Source organism: Penaeus vannamei, chromosome 15, assembly GCF_042767895.1.
Source record: "Penaeus vannamei isolate JL-2024 chromosome 15, ASM4276789v1, whole genome shotgun sequence".
In the NCBI taxonomy this organism is placed as follows: Eukaryota; Metazoa; Arthropoda; class Malacostraca; order Decapoda; family Penaeidae; genus Penaeus; species Penaeus vannamei.
In genome coordinates this window covers 12,049,644-12,067,143 of record NC_091563.1, presented here as the reverse complement: position 1 = coordinate 12,067,143, position 17,500 = coordinate 12,049,644, and the positions used below count along the sequence as shown (strand labels likewise).

Here is a 17,500-nt window from a genome sequence, read left to right as displayed (position 1 = left end):
GAAGTTGCACTAGTTTAAAGTAGTACTAGTTTGGAGATTTGAGTCAATGTTTACTTTGTATTCCTATAAGTGAAAATATATTTTTTTTAGTTTTAAGCCAAATGTGTAGCATGCAACACACTCTTACACCATATAGGCCCTTAAAAAAATGTTGTTTAAACCCAAAACTGCCAATCTTGATACACAATGACATGCTAAAAGATCAGTAGCCGTGTCCAAACTACTATCCCTTCAAAAAAGGTTAAAGGGTAAACGGTCATGCATTCAATGAGGTCAAGTAAGGCAACAAATCTAAGATTACGTACGAATGCAACTAATAATTGATGAGAACAATCAAATAACATAAAGCTGTACATAAAATCTAAACTATATTCACTGAAAGTAGATATTTTTCAATAACATCTCAATATCTAACGCACAATAATTTTATCAACACACCTGAATTCCCATATATAAATCCTAATTAATGTACTAAAAACAACAGAACATCATCAAACTATCTTGAATGTATGATTATCACTACCTATGTTAGTAAATATCATTAGCAATATGCAACAAATCTTCAATTGACATGTGCATACTACTTCAACAATCAACAAATGAGAACAGACTAAAGGAAAGATTAACATTGAGATATCATTCAGTATTAATAACCCATATACTGAAATGCTTTCAGTAAACATAAATTAAGCAAACAGCTAATAACTGAAAGTACACACAAAAACCGTAACTTAACTAAATCAGACTAAACATGCAGACCAAGCATGGCTTCCTCATGGTATGTGCAACACATGGAATTCGACACAGGCAAGCACTATGATACAACACTAAAGGTAATATAAACATTAACAGAGCTATTTCTAGTTTCTGCATTCCCTGATATGCATAATTCAACATGCACTACAACAGAAAAGACTGCCTGTAGAGGCGATGGCAGTCACACGAGGACTTGGGCTGGAGCAGCTTCCTTAGACCCAAGAGACTAATGTTCATCTTATTTGACTTTCAAAAAAGGATACAGCCGTGACCCAGAAGTTGGGGATCCTCTGAATGATTTTACTTCGGTGCTCGAAGCTTGGTTTTCTGAGTTTGTTGTACTTTTGTTCTACCTTCAGGATTTCCTCACTCGCCTTTTCGTTAAGTTGATCAATCTCATTTTGACACATGTCTATCTCTTCCAAGGCTTTCTGAGTCTCGGGGTCGTACTCGCGGCCCTCGTGGGCTTCCTCCGGATGCTCTAGCTTTCTCATCTTCGCCGGAGAGGCCCCTGTGTCTGACATTTTTGAGGAAATTAACAGCACAACGTTCCTGCACGAGGGATCGCGGCCACACACTGTAAACACAACACAGCCAAAACCCGGCCAAAATGGACGCCAGCCGCATCCGCCCGCGTGATTGGTTGAGAGCCCACCCTCGGACAAAGTGATTGGTCGAGAAGCCGCACTCTGACTACATGATTGGTCGAGAGTCCACCCACTGACAACGACGTGCAGTCTCTCCGCCAATCAGAAACCTTCGCGCTACTCGCTCAATCTGAGAATACGTTCTGGCTAAACCGGAGCCACATTTCCACGTTATCCGGTTCAACTTTTCGCAGTTGCATGTATTTTGGAAAACTTTTTTTAAACCATGCTTTGGCAAGTCGACTGTCCAATCGTTAGGTTTAGAGTAAAACATATATTTATAGACCATAGTCAATATTGTAAATCATACTGGGGAATTTATACTCTGTTGTATTCCTTTAATATCTGTCATTATTTAGCTAATTTATTATATAATAATTGGATTCTGCTATACTACAATCCATAAACACATTCATTCCAGCCAAAAATGCCAAATTATATCTGTACTGATAAGCGCATCGTAAAACAGGAAAATCTATTGGATACGTTCTAGACACATCGGCGTCAGCGAGTACGCACGCTGAGCCAGAATTCATTCTAATTTATGAAGGCGCGAAAATTGATTAGTCAAAAGTTACAAGTATAAAATACTGCATAAAGCTTATAGATTAGATTGTGCACATTCGCTATAAATTTTGGAAACTATAACAAAGGAAGTAATTTCATATATAAGGGATAACGACAAAAGAAGGGCCAAGAAATAACGCTAAAGTTATTGAAAAATAAATTTAAACATTATTGGCAATTTCCCTTAGGTGTTCGAATACGCCATGTCTAAGAATATGTATAATGAATATATATAATATTTGGTCGAGAAAATAGTTGTGTCCAGGGTACTCCATTTAAACCTACTGTGCTTGCATTTTTGTAGGCAGGGAGCTTATGCTCAGCCATAAAATGTCGATACTATACAAGCAGTACAGGATAGTATTCTCAGTATGGGTAAAGCACATCTACTTGCTGTAAATAAAAGAAATATATATATACTAAATGTATGTGAAAATGCCTGTTTAATTTTCATACAAATATAAAGAAATGCCTTTATTGATTTTTCTATAGGTACTACAGTAAATCAATAATTGGAACCAGTGGCCATACACGCTCAGCACATTCCTTTCCTTGTATAGCTCCGTGTTTGAATATCAACCATGCACACCCATATATTTCAGTTTGTTCTGTCTTCTTTATTTGCTATTGTTTATAATAAAACCATATGGTGAATATGTTCTTACTTTCATATGAAGTTCCATTTCTTATATCCAAACCTTAATTCCCAATTGCTGAACTTAATACTGATATATAAACCAAAGCGAATAAATAGTAGTAATAGTAGAAAAAAATAAGTAAAAGAATCCCAAGAAAAAAATAAACAGAAGATTTCAAGCACCTTTGAGGTTAATCACATAATATGAGTCATACTAATATTTTATTTCTTATGTACACTTTGTGAGTTACACATCACGAATAGTTCAAACATCTTAAAACTTAACAATCGCGAAATGCGAGAAGTGTAAAAATAGTGAAGATGCACACCGTGAAGGAAGCCTTTGGAGGCCTATCCCATAAAGATGCTGAAATAACCAAAGTTCAAAAAAATAAAAGAGAAGAAAGAATAACAAAGAACTGAAAGGAAACTTACAGACAACAGAAGAGTACCTTCTTTGTAGTCCTTTCCTTATCTATAGTAAGCAATTTCTTGCCGGGGAAAATTTATTTATTATCCTTATTTCTTTTGAGGTTTCGCTTTGGGACAGCATACCAGCAAACCCAAATTAGGAACCCAGCAATAGGAAAACTGCAAAGACCTCAATGTAAGTTGCCTTTATAGTTTTGCGTAAAATATAGGTAACAGGCAATGAAGGAGTACGAGTGATGAACAATAATAAACTTAACAAACTTTACCTTTTGAAAAAGCTTAGAAAAAAAATAAAAAATAAAAATAAAAACAAAAGACAGAGGAAGAAAGAAGACATGAACTTTGGGTGAGATCATACTTCATATTCACAGAAGAAATGTACAAAAATATACACAGGGAATACATCAAATCCAAATAAATTAAGAAGTAAAACAGTACAACAGTGGCAATTCAGTACCATTGCCAGATGCTTAAAATCCCTAACAATATTGTGTCACATACACCTAGGGGTTGCTCTGACAGATGGAATGCCGAAGGTTACTATTTTTTTTTCTTTTTCTTTCTTTCTTTTCAAGTCTGCTGGCTTTAATGGACCTCTCCCATTTCTTTTCTGCATGAATACATACATTAAACGAAAGGTATAAAAATGATAAAAATGCTGTGCACATAGAATGCTTGTCCTCATCTACATACATTTGTGTACTTCCTTACATACATGAACTTTAAAATCACAAAAAGAAAAAGAAGACGAGGAAGAAAAAATCAAGAAATATAAGCCTTGACAAAAATAAGAAGAAATATACCTGACAAGATTCCATTTTTTCCTTTAATGGTTACAGCTATAGGTTTTGCCTTTTAAGTAGATATACACCAGTGACCCAATAATAATACAAATAAATAAAAATAAAATAGGCAAGAAAGTGTGTATGTGTGTTTACATAATGCTTTTTAGTTTTTACAATGAATACCAATATCAAATGCTTGAAGCCAGAATGCTGAATTTTGGAAAACACCCAAACATAAATAAGGGAGACTGGTGGTAGGGGAGGGGTGCTTAAGAAAACACCTAATAATGATAATGATGAAAGAATTAACTAATTATAATAATAATAATAATATCTATGCTCATAATAATAATAATAATAAATGATAATAATAACACCATTACCAATAATGACCTAAAAGTATATAAATGTACACAAGTGGTATTAGTTTCAACATTTAACATTTGATATCCTTGCAGAGATAAATTCAAACTTCAGTATATACATATATTTATGTATTCATGAGAATATTATACCAATTACTTTCACATGCAGAGTGAAACTGTGCATACATTAATGTAATTACTCCCAACTGCCTGTGCTACAAAAAGACCAAGGAAAAAAAACTAATATTCTTAAGAAAAAAAAAGAAAAAGAAAAAGAAGAAAAACAAAATAAAATAGATTAAAAAATAAATAAATAAAAAACAAGAAAGAAAGAAAGAAAGAAAGAAAGAAAGAAAGAAAAAACGCACCTACACTGAACATTAAAAAAAAAGGATAAATGTCCTAAAAACTCGTCATGGCCAATTTAAAACTTCCTTGCAGCTTAGAAAATGAAAGATTATTAAAGTAAAAGAAAGAAAGAAAGAAAGAAAGATTGATGAAACCATGGGGTAAAAAGAGCTATGGTAGGTGTCTTACAGATGGTCTTTAGTTTTCCTCTGAAGAGAAATAATGTATTGAAGTTGATTTACCTTGTTGATTCTATGTGATAAGGAAAAACTATTTTCTTTAATACAAATACATCTACAATTCTGTCTTTTTCTTCTTTTTCCGTGAAATTAAAACATGCTTACATGCACAATAATGCTCATAAAATATGTGAAAGTAAAAATGAATTCAGATTAGTGTAACCATTCTTTTGTCTTCAGCAAATATACTATCATTAAAAAATAAATAGTGATCATCATAATTGTTGTCGTCGTCTTCATAACAATAACAATAACAGAGTAAAAGACAAAGAGTTAAGATAAGGAAATCAAATTATTCAAGGAAAGACAGAAAATTAATACAATTCTACAATACAGAGTTTTACCCTATTTTCTAAAATGCTATAACACGATAAATTCTCTGCCCCTGGCCCCCTAAAAAGGTTCCATATTTTGTACTACTGTAAAAAAGGGTAGGGGATATTAATAAAATGCCTTCAGAAATACAGTGGAGTGTCAAACTCTAATCTAAACTTAATTGCAGAATCATCTTTAAGTACCTTTGCTTCCAGGAAATTATGCTGGGGGAAAAAAAAGTACTGTATTGGATGTGAAAGGTAAAACTCAAATGTACACATGCATATACACCACACACACGCACACTCAAATGCACACACAGTACATTTGCATGTGTAAATTTATCTATATAAATACATTTGTACACATGCTTGCTCACTCTCTCACACACTTATTCACTCATTTTCTCTTTTTCACACTCTTTATATGGTTCCCTGCCTCCTGGCACATTTTATAGGGTGAAGACATTCAACTAAGATTTTCAGTGTGTCTTTATACCGACTGCAGTTACTTACTTTTGAGCACTTATCTCAATTATAGTTTTCCTGCAAGAATTACATTCACACGAGGAAAAAAGTTTTTCATATATTTGTAACTAAATTTTAATAAGTGTGCCTGTAACAAAATATCATGCACTTTCTTCAAAATATTAGTTCAACATCAATGAGTCCCAATTTTGGTATTTAAAGGCACCTGCTACCACAGAAGCAGCCTTTGGTATTTCTAATACAGTCTGAATATAAACAACTACACTTGGTATATGGAGATCAACAGCTAGTGACAGCAGTCAGGCAAGTTTGAGTGCACAAATTTCAAGGTTTAAATGGGAAGCATCCTCTGTGTATTATTCCCCACAAAAATGTTTATAAGGGAGGTAATAATCAAATACTCCTGAAAAATAAAGCCAACCACCAGACAGATGATCATACAAGATATGCTAATATTTATTTATATCTACACACTATTATTTTCCCCTCATTTCATGAATAAATAAATCATAGACTACAGTGTTTCTCTAAATATATTTTGTTGATTTACATTGCACATCTAATGTGTGTGCAGAGCCACACACATACACACTCCCAAACAAAGATGCATGTCAAATAAGAACAAGAAACTGAAAAAGAAACTTGTGAATTGCATTGACACACCAAATATTGTTTCAGTTCAGAATTCTGGAATATTCTATAAGGCCTCAGCACCAATTTTAGATATCGGAGACACTGAAGTATATAACCAATCCAATATATCCCTCGTGTCAGCAAACAATTATGTGTACTTCCAGACTTGTACTATCTTCCATTTCTCAATCATAGCAATGCACTCATGCCAGCAATAGGAAGCAAGGGAGATCATATTTTTTCCTTTTCACCAGCTATATATATCTATATATATTTACTTTTTATTCATTTTTTATTTTTTTGCATTTTTCCCATTTTCTTATATATAGGTTCTGAGAAGACCGAACTGTCATGTAATGTGAACTAGGAAAAGAAAATTAGAGTATTTCTATGAATGCTAAATAAAACCAGGGCTTAAAGAAGCTGAAGCACTATACACAAAATTCACATTTCTCAAAAGATACAGATACAGACATATACTACCTGCTTTTATTCAACCTTTTTGAATTTAGGGTGAGGGGAAAGAAATGAAAAAGAAATAAAAGTAAAAAGTAAGTAAGAAAGAAAAAAAAATTATAAATGAAGTTTTATGTCTTTCTTACACAGAAATTATGGTCTCATATTGTGAAATTCTTTGGTAAACAGCAAGTATAATTATGTAGACACTTGAAAGGTTCCACACAATCCTTTTCAATACTGAAATAAATCTTTCTTTAGGCTGTAAAGGGGCAGGTAGAATATGCACAAGAAACACTGAAGAAGTCCCAATCACTCACCTTATTGGCATTCTATGATACTAATTTACAGAGCAATTAGACTAATAGTTTCTGGTTTAATACTTATAAGCAGTACATACCAACTTTTCTTTATCAAGAATTGCACTATGCCTGTGGATGTGCGTGTTCGAAATATTCAGCTTCAGATAATAATGTCAAGATTAACAAAAACATATTCATTTTACAATGCATTTTACAACTAAGCCAACAAGAGCCACTGAACATCACTACAACTGGTGAAATTCCCCAAGCGCTACAGGAACCTTGTCGGCAACATTGCTCAGTGATCCCCAGGTAATTTTGTACTTTCAGGAGAACTTTTTAAACTAACCTAACTTACACACACATCATTGGAAACTGATACAGTAGTCTAAACTAATGTATGCCATAGTCACTGGGGTTGAAAGCAGTAACAGTGCCAGATAAGCCAATAAATAAACTGTAAAGACAATCTTCCCATCCATCGTAACTACAGGCACTTGCAGCCTTACTATACCTCTACCAGGGACACATGAATATCAGCTTAAGTACTAACTGCTGTTCAATATGAAGTCATAATCAAATAATCTATCAACCATTTGGAGTGAAATGCTCAATCACGCCCTTGGTATATTCTACAAACAGTCTGAATCACTCAACTTCCAAATTTAATTTGAAAGAGCACTAGAGGGACGGTATATCATGACAAGCAGTTCCTACAAGTTGTTGAATATCTCTACTGCCAAGAGTGCACTACTGGCATAAAACTAGTTCCAAAGCTCAATAGGTAATACTAACTTATGCAATGATTGTAGGATAAAGTACTATGCAATGCATTGGTACTGACAATGAAAGTTTAAAGAACAAAAATCAGCACGCCACTTCTGAACAGTGTCTTATTTGAGGACTAATTTCCATGCACTAATCCCTCAAGTGCTCTGACCTGGACACTTTCCATAACTGTAGAACATAACAAAAAAGTGTATAATACAAATGTATACATCAATAAAAATTAGGGCTATATTGCTATATACTCTCTTCTAATAAATCTGTGCGCAACTTACACTCATCGCAAATATTTAAAATATGAAAAAAACAAAAATAATAATAATGAATAAATAAATAAATACAGAGTTCACAGTTCATTGCATCTTCTTCAGTCAAATACTTTGAAAGATTGCTGGATATGATTTTCACATCTTTGACCATGAAAAATGTGGAAAAGAAAACATGAAAGAAAGAGACAAAGAAAGCTAAGAAAAAGTAAACGATAATACCCAGAAATACTAATATATTAGAAAAAAGAAGAAGAAGAAGAAGAAGAAGAAAAAAAAAAACATTTTGTGTATATAGTTTTGAAAGTTACAGGTAATTACTGTAGGTGCTATATACTCCTCCAACTTTACATAGAAAAGACTAAGAAAATATGATTCTTCGAGGCCTAGATTATCCTGACACATTAGTATAATTATTTTGATAAAGGACTGAGTAAAGTACTGTACTCCATTCCTAATCAATATATAAACTAATCATTATATAATACACTCATGTACACAAATTTCACCCAATAACCAGTTCCTTTTGATTACTTTTGATATTACTTGAGACAGATCTTTTCATCTATATTGTTTCAACCATAACAAATTTACAGTAAAAGGCAACAGTTCATAATAACTATGATGTTACGTCTTTGTGTGTGCAAGTTACAAAAAGGGGGATTCATTTGCAATTTAGAAAACTAAATCAAATTTTCCTTCTATATTAAGACAGAATAAATAACATACTTTAACAAAAATCAAACAAATATACAGATGAGATAAATAATGTGAATCTGGCATAATATGATCAGTTACAAGGCTTTCTGGTACTTATTATTACAGAACTCTACCCGCTACAATAGTAAAATCTATGAATAAATAAGATGGCATGATATCTACAGCAATATACATCTCTGACAATAGAGGACACATGAGTTTTCCCTTTTTATATAACGTATTTGCTTTTATTTTTATTTATTTTTTTAAGTTTTATTGTTTTTTTATTATTTTTTTTAAACTTATTTTTTTTTCCTGACTAAGCATTATTTCAAGTGGCTTAGCCCAGGTTTGATCCTTTCATAAGAACTGGGTGTTTCTTCTTGAGATGGTTTTGATATTTACAATGGTATCAAGATGTCACACAAAATACTTAGGGGTGTTTGTATCTAAGGCATTTAAATGCATATCATCATATACTTATCGGAGCTCACTGTGATCATCTTCCAAGCATATGTATTTGCTAATAAGGTCAGTATTCACTTCAAACTCTTTTAACTACTATCTTAAAGGAACACAAGAGGAAAAAAATAAGAGAGACTGGATTCCTCTCAACATTATTTGTGCATCCCTGACTGTGACATCCCAGCCATGATCGATCCAAGAAGATCACAAGCTTGGGAGCCTGTGGTAGGCTTGTTTGGCATCTTCGGCCGATTTGCAGCTGCCCCAGGAACAGTTGGGGTCTTCACTTTTGCAGATCCAACTGCCTTATCAAGAGTTCCATTCTCTTTCTTAATTTGACTATGCTCAAGGTTGCTGCTGCCAGCCTTTTCTGTGGTTTCCTGCTTTACCTCAGGCATCTTTTCTGGGGCATCTGGCACAGGACTCTCCTGGGGACAGGTGCTTGCAGCCTCAAGCTCAACCTTTGGTTCTACTTTAGGCTCCTCTTTCACTTCTACTTTGGGTTCTGGTTTGTCCAATTTAATTTTCTTTGCCTCTGTTTCAAGCGGATCTACTTTTTCTTCTTTCACCTCCGTAACTGGCTCATCTACTGAAGAGTTTGAGTCGAGTCTCAGCCTCTTTTTGATTCTTTCTGTATCTTCTTTGTCTGGTCTCTCTCTCTTCTTGCTCTTGTGCTCACTCCTTCTCTCACCTCTGTGATGATCTTTTTCTTTATGTTTATCTTTATCTCTGTCTTTGTTTTTGTGTTTATGCTTGTGCTTTTCATGTCTCTCCTTCTCACACTTGTCCTTCTTATCATGTTTGTGGCTCTTGTGGTGCTTTGAGGGAGTTGAGGAGACAGAAGAGGATGTAGATGACTTCTCCTTTTTCTCCATTGCATCCTGCTTTACAGGGGAAACAGAGGGAGAGTTTTCTTTGCTATTGTCTTTTTCTTTTTCCTTCTCTGTACTCTTTGGCTGATAATATTGCTTCAGCTGAACATGCCATGCTGCAACAAAAATTATTAAAAGTTACTTCACTTCACACTCCTTCAAGTTACATACTGACAATGACAATGAGAAAGATATAAAAACAAAAAATTTAAACCAAATTAAAATTTTGGAAATATCTGCTTACTGTACATGAACAGATGTTTGAATTTTGAGCAACACAAAAATTAAAATTTTTTCAGACTGCTAACTGTGCTCTGGAAACATTACTCACCAACACTACAAACTGCAGTGACTGTGCGAAACTGATGGATGATATTGCGCGGCAAGAAATAAATATCATTATCACACAGCTGGATTCGGGCAAATCTGATTCCCTCTCGCCTCAATTGGTTCAACTTGGCATCTTCTATCCACTGCACACACTGGAATGGGAGAAAAATAGATGGTAAAACTTTGATGCTTACAAATAAAAAATTTGGTACTTTCATAATTACAATGAAAAGAGGGAGGATGAGAAAGAAGCAAGACAGTGTGATTGTAACCAGTCTATGGACTTACTTATCTGATATTTCCTATGTATATCTAAAAAGCTAAAGCCCTTTTGTGAGTTATCTCCCTTGGCTTAGGTACCTCTCTCCAGCACTCTCACTGGCTGCTCAGCCAAGGCCAAGCCTACTTCAAACAAACTATGGCCTAACCCAAAGTTCTTCAAACTTTTTTTTTTTTTTTTTTTTTTTTTTTTTTTTTATCACGACCACTTTTGACTTTGTATGTATATATGTATGTATATCTATCTATCTATATATTATACATAATTATCATTACTACTATGTGGCAACCCACTGAATATGCAACCCTTACTTTGAAGAACCCTGGCCAAAAACTTGTACTACAAAAGAAAATCTATTAGTTTCCCATTCACTGCTTCGAAGAACCAAAGCCATATATGTCACAAATATTTTAAACCAATCATTCTCTTATTTTTCCATGCTCATTTCCATTGCCCTCCACAGAAGTACAAGCGAGGAGGTGTTTGGCTGTTACTAAGAGCTCTTAGTAAAAAGGTAGTTCAGCTACAGCCATCTGAAGGATAATGGGAAAAAAGAAGTACACACCTGGGAGATTGGGGGTTCATGAAGATCAAGCTGTAACTTTTCCACGATGTCATTAAAATCGTGGGCATCAAAGGCCACTACATCTTTCACAATGCGATTGTGAGTGTATTCAGTTCCACAGTGTACAGCCTTCAACACCCCTGTAAAATAGAATTAAAGAATAATAATGAGAGAATGAAAACTGTTTATTATTTATAAGCACAAAACATTAATGACTATCTATGATGCCTAAATAACTCCAAATGAAATTATAATCCAAAAGGGGAGAGGAGAGAACCTTAAAAAAGACAAGAGTCACAACTAAAGATACCTTAGATACTTTAAATTTTGGTAAGTAAACAGAATGCAAACCAAACACAACTCACCAACTGCCCCAGTGGTTTTTCTGTCAAGTCCAGCTCCCACATGGTCTGCATGAGCCTTTGTTCTGTCCTCAAACATCATTTCTCTTGCATTGGTAGCACGAGGAAGGTACTGAAGGCGCTGTAGTTCATTGATACCCACCCTACTTAGAAATAATATTACCATTAATTATTTGAAGTAATAATTCAATCTATACTGCTGACACCACACACAATCTAACACATTATATGTATATACATATATACTAATTACAAAATAACAAAATATATTTCTTATGGGTTTCTTGCATAATTATATATGTACCTTGGCATTAACATACTTCCTGAAAATGGAAAATCTCAATTTTCATACTGCTTACTTGAAGACATACCTAATTTGACAGTCTAATATTCCATACTGTTCATCGGAAAGTATATCTAATTTCCTACAAGTTAGCAGCAGTTGCAACAAGAAAAGACAAAGAAAAATGCTCAAACATACACACATAAAGCTACTTTCTGTCTCTCTGAGATGAATTCCATTTTGAATCTACAATCTTTAGCTAATCTTAAATATAAAATAACTTCAGCTGGTTCCTAACCTCTTCCGCTTGGCTGGTGATTTGCCAAGCTCTGCTGTTGGAATTAGCTGCTCTCCAGGCCGTATCCATAATATAGGACCATCATTACTCTGCTGTGGCGATGTCATTTTGACTATAGACATGGGGCCCCATGGCATTGCCTGAGGAATAGAAATGAAAAATATGAAAAACCCACAAGAGAGAGAGAGAAACAGGACAAAAAAAGAAGAGCCAATGATTTTTTTAATTTTCCCATAATCATTTCTAATTACCATCCGAAGAGACACTGAAACTTACCCTTCTTAGGAATGGATTTTCTTCCATCATGTTCAGGAAATGAGGAAAGTATCCGCCAACTTCTTCATGTACCGTTCCAACAATACTAACTTGGTGTAGAGGACCAGCACGGAAGGTACCATTGCAGTAGTTTTTGTACACCTGAAAATGATGCAATTTTATGAGATACTCATATGTGTGTGTGTCTGTGTATGTGTGTGTGTGTGTGTGTATGTGTGTGTGTGTATGTGTGTGTGTGTGTGTGTCTATGTGTGTGTGTATGTGTGTGTGTATGTGTGTGTGTATGTGTGTGTATGTGTGTGTATATGTATGTGTATGTGTATGTGTATGTGCATGTGCGTGTGCGTGCTTGTGTATGTATGTGCGTGCGTGTGTGTGTGTGTGTGTGCGTGTGCGTGTGTGTGTGTGCGTGTGTATGTGTGTGCGTGTGTGTGTGTGTGTGTGTGTGTGTGTGTGTGTGTGTGTGTGTGTGTGCGCGTGTGTGAGTGAGTATATGTGTGTGTGTGTGCGTGTGTGAGTGAGTATATGTGTGTGTGTGTGAGTGAGTGAGTGTATGTGAGTTAATGAGTGAGTGAGTGAGTGTATGTGTGAGTGAGTGAGTGTGTGTGTGTATGTGTGAGTGTGTGTATGTGTGAGTGAGTGAGTGAGTGAGTGAGTGAGTGAGTGAGTGAGTGAGTGAGTGAGTGAGTGAGTGAGTGTGTGCATGTCATGTTCTAATAGTCTGCATATTTCACTGACAGTGATTTTTTTTCTTCCCCAAAGGCTTGAATATCTGTGAATGGCTTGTAAGCCATACTAGATATATAGCAATTACCTATGGAAAAAAGACAAAATGCAAAACAGGAGCTCGGACATTCATCTTTCCACTTCCACTATTTAGGGAGCATTGAGGGTGTCTGGCTGTCACCAAAACACAATGCACCCGACTAGCAGAATTTCCATGATAATGTCTGACTCGTGTCATATGCACCTTCTGAATGCAATGGATCCCTAAGGTACATGCAATAGGAGTCAGACAACGCAGTGGCAATTCTGCTAAAGTTGGGTGATTTGTATTTAGGTGTTGCCTGGTAACTCAGTGAGAGTATAAGCTACTCCTATGAGCTAGACACCCTTAATGCTCCATAAAAAGTGGAAGCTGAAAGAAAAATATATGAGCAGCTTTTTGCTTTTTGCTTTTTGAGAGAGAGAGAGAGAGAGAGAGAGAGAGAGAGAGAGAGAGAGAGAGAGAGAGAGAGAGAGAGAGAGAGAGAGAGAGAGAGAGAGAGAGAGAGAGAGAGAGAGAGTGTGTGTGTGTGTGTGTGTGTGTGTGTGTGTGTGTGTGTGTGTGTGTGTGTGTGTGTGTGTGTGTGTGTCTATGATATTTTGCAAACTAGAATCATTGTTTGTATCAAGTTTTTAAAACTGCAAGCTAAGCAATGAAAAGGATGAAATAATGAAGAATCAAATGAATAGGATACATATGGAGAAAGACACAGAGAAGGTAAAAAAAGCATATAGCCATCACTTACTTCATCTTTGTATTTTTCCATTGTGTATGTTTCAAGGTCAGAGTTCCGTCCAATGTGGCCTATGACACCAGCCTTCACTATGAGACTTGAATGTTTCTCTGCCATGTAATCAAGAAGGTCTGGCATATATTTTGCTGAATTGTGAACAATGCCACACACATGATAGGCATAACCATCATCATCTTCAGCAAATACTACCTGAGAACACAGAGACAAACAACATTGAAATATCAAATTTCTAACAATATCTGATACTTATAAGGTACATAAATATCACATAAGAGTTTCACGTATACATTTCTCATCTAGCTATTTTATCAAATATTAATACTGCCATTCCATTTTTAAGAAAAATTCCATACTGATTCAGAACAACTCCAATCATCAATTGCTTTATCAATAAATAACCATTTAAATATGTAAACCAAATTTGCCATAAAAAGTCCACATATCATGAAATATCTTCAAAAATATCACTGCAGATTGTAATCCTCCCCAAAAAGATGCAACAATTCACTAAGCCACCATGAATAATTCAAAATGCTCTCAATATTTCCAAAGTCTTTCTCAAGATTACTAAATATGAAGAAGGCAGCACATAAAGCTGTGGTCACACTGGCACCTGATATTTGCAACTATTGCAGGAATTCGTAACATATGGTTGCCACAACTAATAATCTAGTAATACAGAACCCGATTCAAATGATATCATGTTTTATAAAATGATGGAAACCAAAATTTGCCACAGGATGTTACATATAAATCTCTAACAAATAGGTTAATTTTAAGCCCCAACATAGTCCCACGGCAAATATTTGTACCACAGAAGTGGTCTGCATTAACAATTAGGTTAAACATGAATATTTTTGTGTGTTCTTTTTTTAAGAGAATGATTTCAATCTCACAGTTGGATATAAAATCTCCAAACTTTAAACTATTTTCATCAAATTTCAAATGACATTATGCATTTCAACTTGAAGCCATTAAAAAAAGAGGTTTGACTGAGGCATTTTGTCATATTTGACCAACTATGTATTGTGAAATTCAATGTTAACAAATGTGTTTAGCAAAACAAATTTCTTGCACAGAAATAATATGATCATGTAAATTAATAAGCATAATGATATGCTTTAAGGTATAGTAAAAAAGTGTAAAGTGTAATAATTACTATATGCTAATGTCAAACCTAGTGCTGGGTACAGTTATGATAATATGAAGTGAATTCGCAGGATTAAATGACCATTGTAAAGGCTAGGGTTGGTGCACCACCAAAGGCCTACAACTGCAAAATACATTCTGGGTAGATATAGCCACAAGGTTCGTGCAGTTTTTTTTTTTTCTTTTTTTTTTTGACAATTAATCTTTCAAGGAGGTCTAAAAGCATTAACTTGCCAGAGTATACATATAAAATGGGTTTGTTAGTCTTTGTTGAAGAAATTGTTAATATACCATCTGATTGCTCCAGTATATATCACGTGCATTTATTTTAAATAGCAGTGTGTGTTATTTCAGTACCTTACATGCCAGTATTGTTCATATTTGTGTATAGTCCTGTCCTGGCCACTTGAACATATAACAAGCCTTTATTCCTTACAGCAGTACAGTTAGTATAACTAGAAAATATTGCGCCAACATAGCTGCAGCAATTGCGTGTTCTTCTTATTACCAGTGGTTGCAGATTTTAGGTGCCAATGTGACGATGGCTTCAGAAATTCTATGTACTGCAATTAGGACTACTTTGTTACTAATACTAATGGCAATTGGTGTCATACAGAATGCTCTATCATGGTTAGCAAAATAAATTCTTCTAAATAAAGTTTCCTTTATATATAGTTAGAAATTAATGATACTTAACACCAAATTCACCTAACCATATTCAAAATTGCACAGGAGAACATATTAGTTGGGCAAGGGTGGTGTGCAAGCCAGATGTCTGTCATAGTATTCTAAAAGACTTTTCTTTAGCTTTATATCACCCTATATTATTAATTTATAACAATTACCATGGGTTCCCAATGACACATGATGAATTAACAACATTGTGTGACTGATCTGGATTTTTCTTTTCTCAGAGAGCAGCTGATTGTTTGAGCTTGAGGACAGCCATGCTAGGCCAGCTGTTGGCCATAACATATTTAAAGCTTGATACTTTTTGATGATGTGACCATGGCAAATAATTAACTTTAGAGTAGTAATTCAATATGACCAATATGATTAGTAATATGTGTGCAGATAAATGACCTAGAAACTTTAATATCTCGCATAAATTCAAAAAAATTAATGCATTATTTTGAGGAGCTTTCAACTAGAAAAATATAAATGTCATGGCAAATTCACTATGGGTTATCAACAGTCTGCAACTAGTATCACCAAGTAATATAAGTAATCTTATTCTGACTAGGATGAGGCCACCTTTGGTGGAAGTTATCCTGTCCGAAATATCAGTAGCTTAGTAGTATCAGGAGGCACTTAACAATCTTCATATCAATTACACTAGCAATCTTCCCATCAATTTTTGGATTTCCAACTAAACTTTTCTTACATGGTCTGGTCCGACCTTTTTACACTAGCTGAGAACCACTGTTCCTATATATAAAACCAACACACACACATACGAAAAACAACAACAAAAAAACACCCACTTGCATCTCAGGAATCCCACAAGTATCCTAATAAATAATGCATTATTCTAAATATCTATTAAGTAAGATCACTACTATATCATAAAAAAATATTGTGATAACAGGTTATGTTCACATAAACCTTTTCTAATTTCTTTTTAATCTGTAAAAACAATCTAGAAGCACAGATCCTCCATAACACATCAAAATGAAAATCAGTCAAACAATAATGGTTGCTACTATCTATCTATCTATCTTTTTTTTTTTTTTTTTTTTTTACTTGAAACTGACACAGAAATGCAAATATTGAAAGAAAAAATGTTAATGTGAAAGGGGATTCCAGGTTTTAATATGGCTTTTAAAAATAATGGTATAATTTTCTCTTCACCATATTAATATTATGAATACTTGATATTAACTGGCATAGAAGTTTTTGAGAGCTAAGAACTGTAGGTAAATACACCCCCTCCCCAAACACATATACACATTTCAACTTACCTCTAAGAATTCTACTGCTAACTCTTCCTGTTCTTCCTTGGTAAGGCTATCAATTTCATCTTGATACATGTGAACCACTGTTGCATCTCCATTAGGATACGTTTCTACGTGCATATATTGGGCATATTTGTACTTTTCCAAACCTGGTTGACCAGTGCATGGTGGCCTGGGCAAAGATACATGTTTGGATCCAAAGTCAACTTTGGGGAAAACAGGCTTGAGTGTAGAGGAAGATGTGTAAGATGATGATGATGAGGTTGAAGAAGTCTTTGAATCACTTTTGTCTCTTCTGCACTGCACACCAATGTTATATCTCTTGATTTTGCTCCTTTTGTGGCATTTGACACATTCGTACTTCTTACTACTTGATGATGAAGTTGACGAGGTCGACTTGTGTCTGTGTGGGGTATCACAGCTT

At 34.7% G+C, this 17,500-nt stretch overlaps 2 protein-coding genes across 3 annotated transcripts in view; both read right to left on the bottom strand.

Annotated features, from left to right (window-relative positions):
- Positions 1 to 1,446, bottom strand: part of Set (NAP domain-containing protein SET) — an 11,604-nt gene extending 10,158 nt beyond the window's left edge. The window contains exon 1 of the mRNA XM_027369841.1: positions 1,020 to 1,446. Coding sequence (XP_027225642.1) covers positions 1,020 to 1,280 — 261 coding nt within the window. The 5' untranslated portion in view covers positions 1,281 to 1,446. The remainder of the gene's footprint in view (positions 1 to 1,019) is intronic.
- Positions 1,447 to 6,094: 4,648 nt separating this feature from the next.
- Positions 6,095 to 17,500, bottom strand: part of LOC138864192 (lysine-specific demethylase 9-like) — a 34,552-nt gene continuing 23,146 nt past the window's right edge. The window contains exons 4-11 of one of the 2 annotated variants that reach the window (XM_070130433.1): positions 17,083 to 17,500; positions 13,964 to 14,161; positions 12,453 to 12,593; positions 12,177 to 12,316; positions 11,599 to 11,741; positions 11,234 to 11,373; positions 10,390 to 10,540; positions 6,095 to 10,174 (exon numbers count right to left, since the gene is read on the bottom strand). The exon at positions 17,083 to 17,500 is cut by the window's right edge and continues 2,486 nt beyond it. In XM_070130433.1, coding sequence (XP_069986534.1) covers positions 9,339 to 10,174; positions 10,390 to 10,540; positions 11,234 to 11,373; positions 11,599 to 11,741; positions 12,177 to 12,316; positions 12,453 to 12,593; positions 13,964 to 14,161; positions 17,083 to 17,500 — 2,167 coding nt within the window. In that variant the 3' untranslated portion in view covers positions 6,095 to 9,338. The remainder of the gene's footprint in view (positions 10,175 to 10,389; positions 10,541 to 11,233; positions 11,374 to 11,598; positions 11,742 to 12,176; positions 12,317 to 12,452; positions 12,594 to 13,963; positions 14,162 to 17,082) is intronic. The other variant, XM_070130434.1, reaches the window with a different exon arrangement.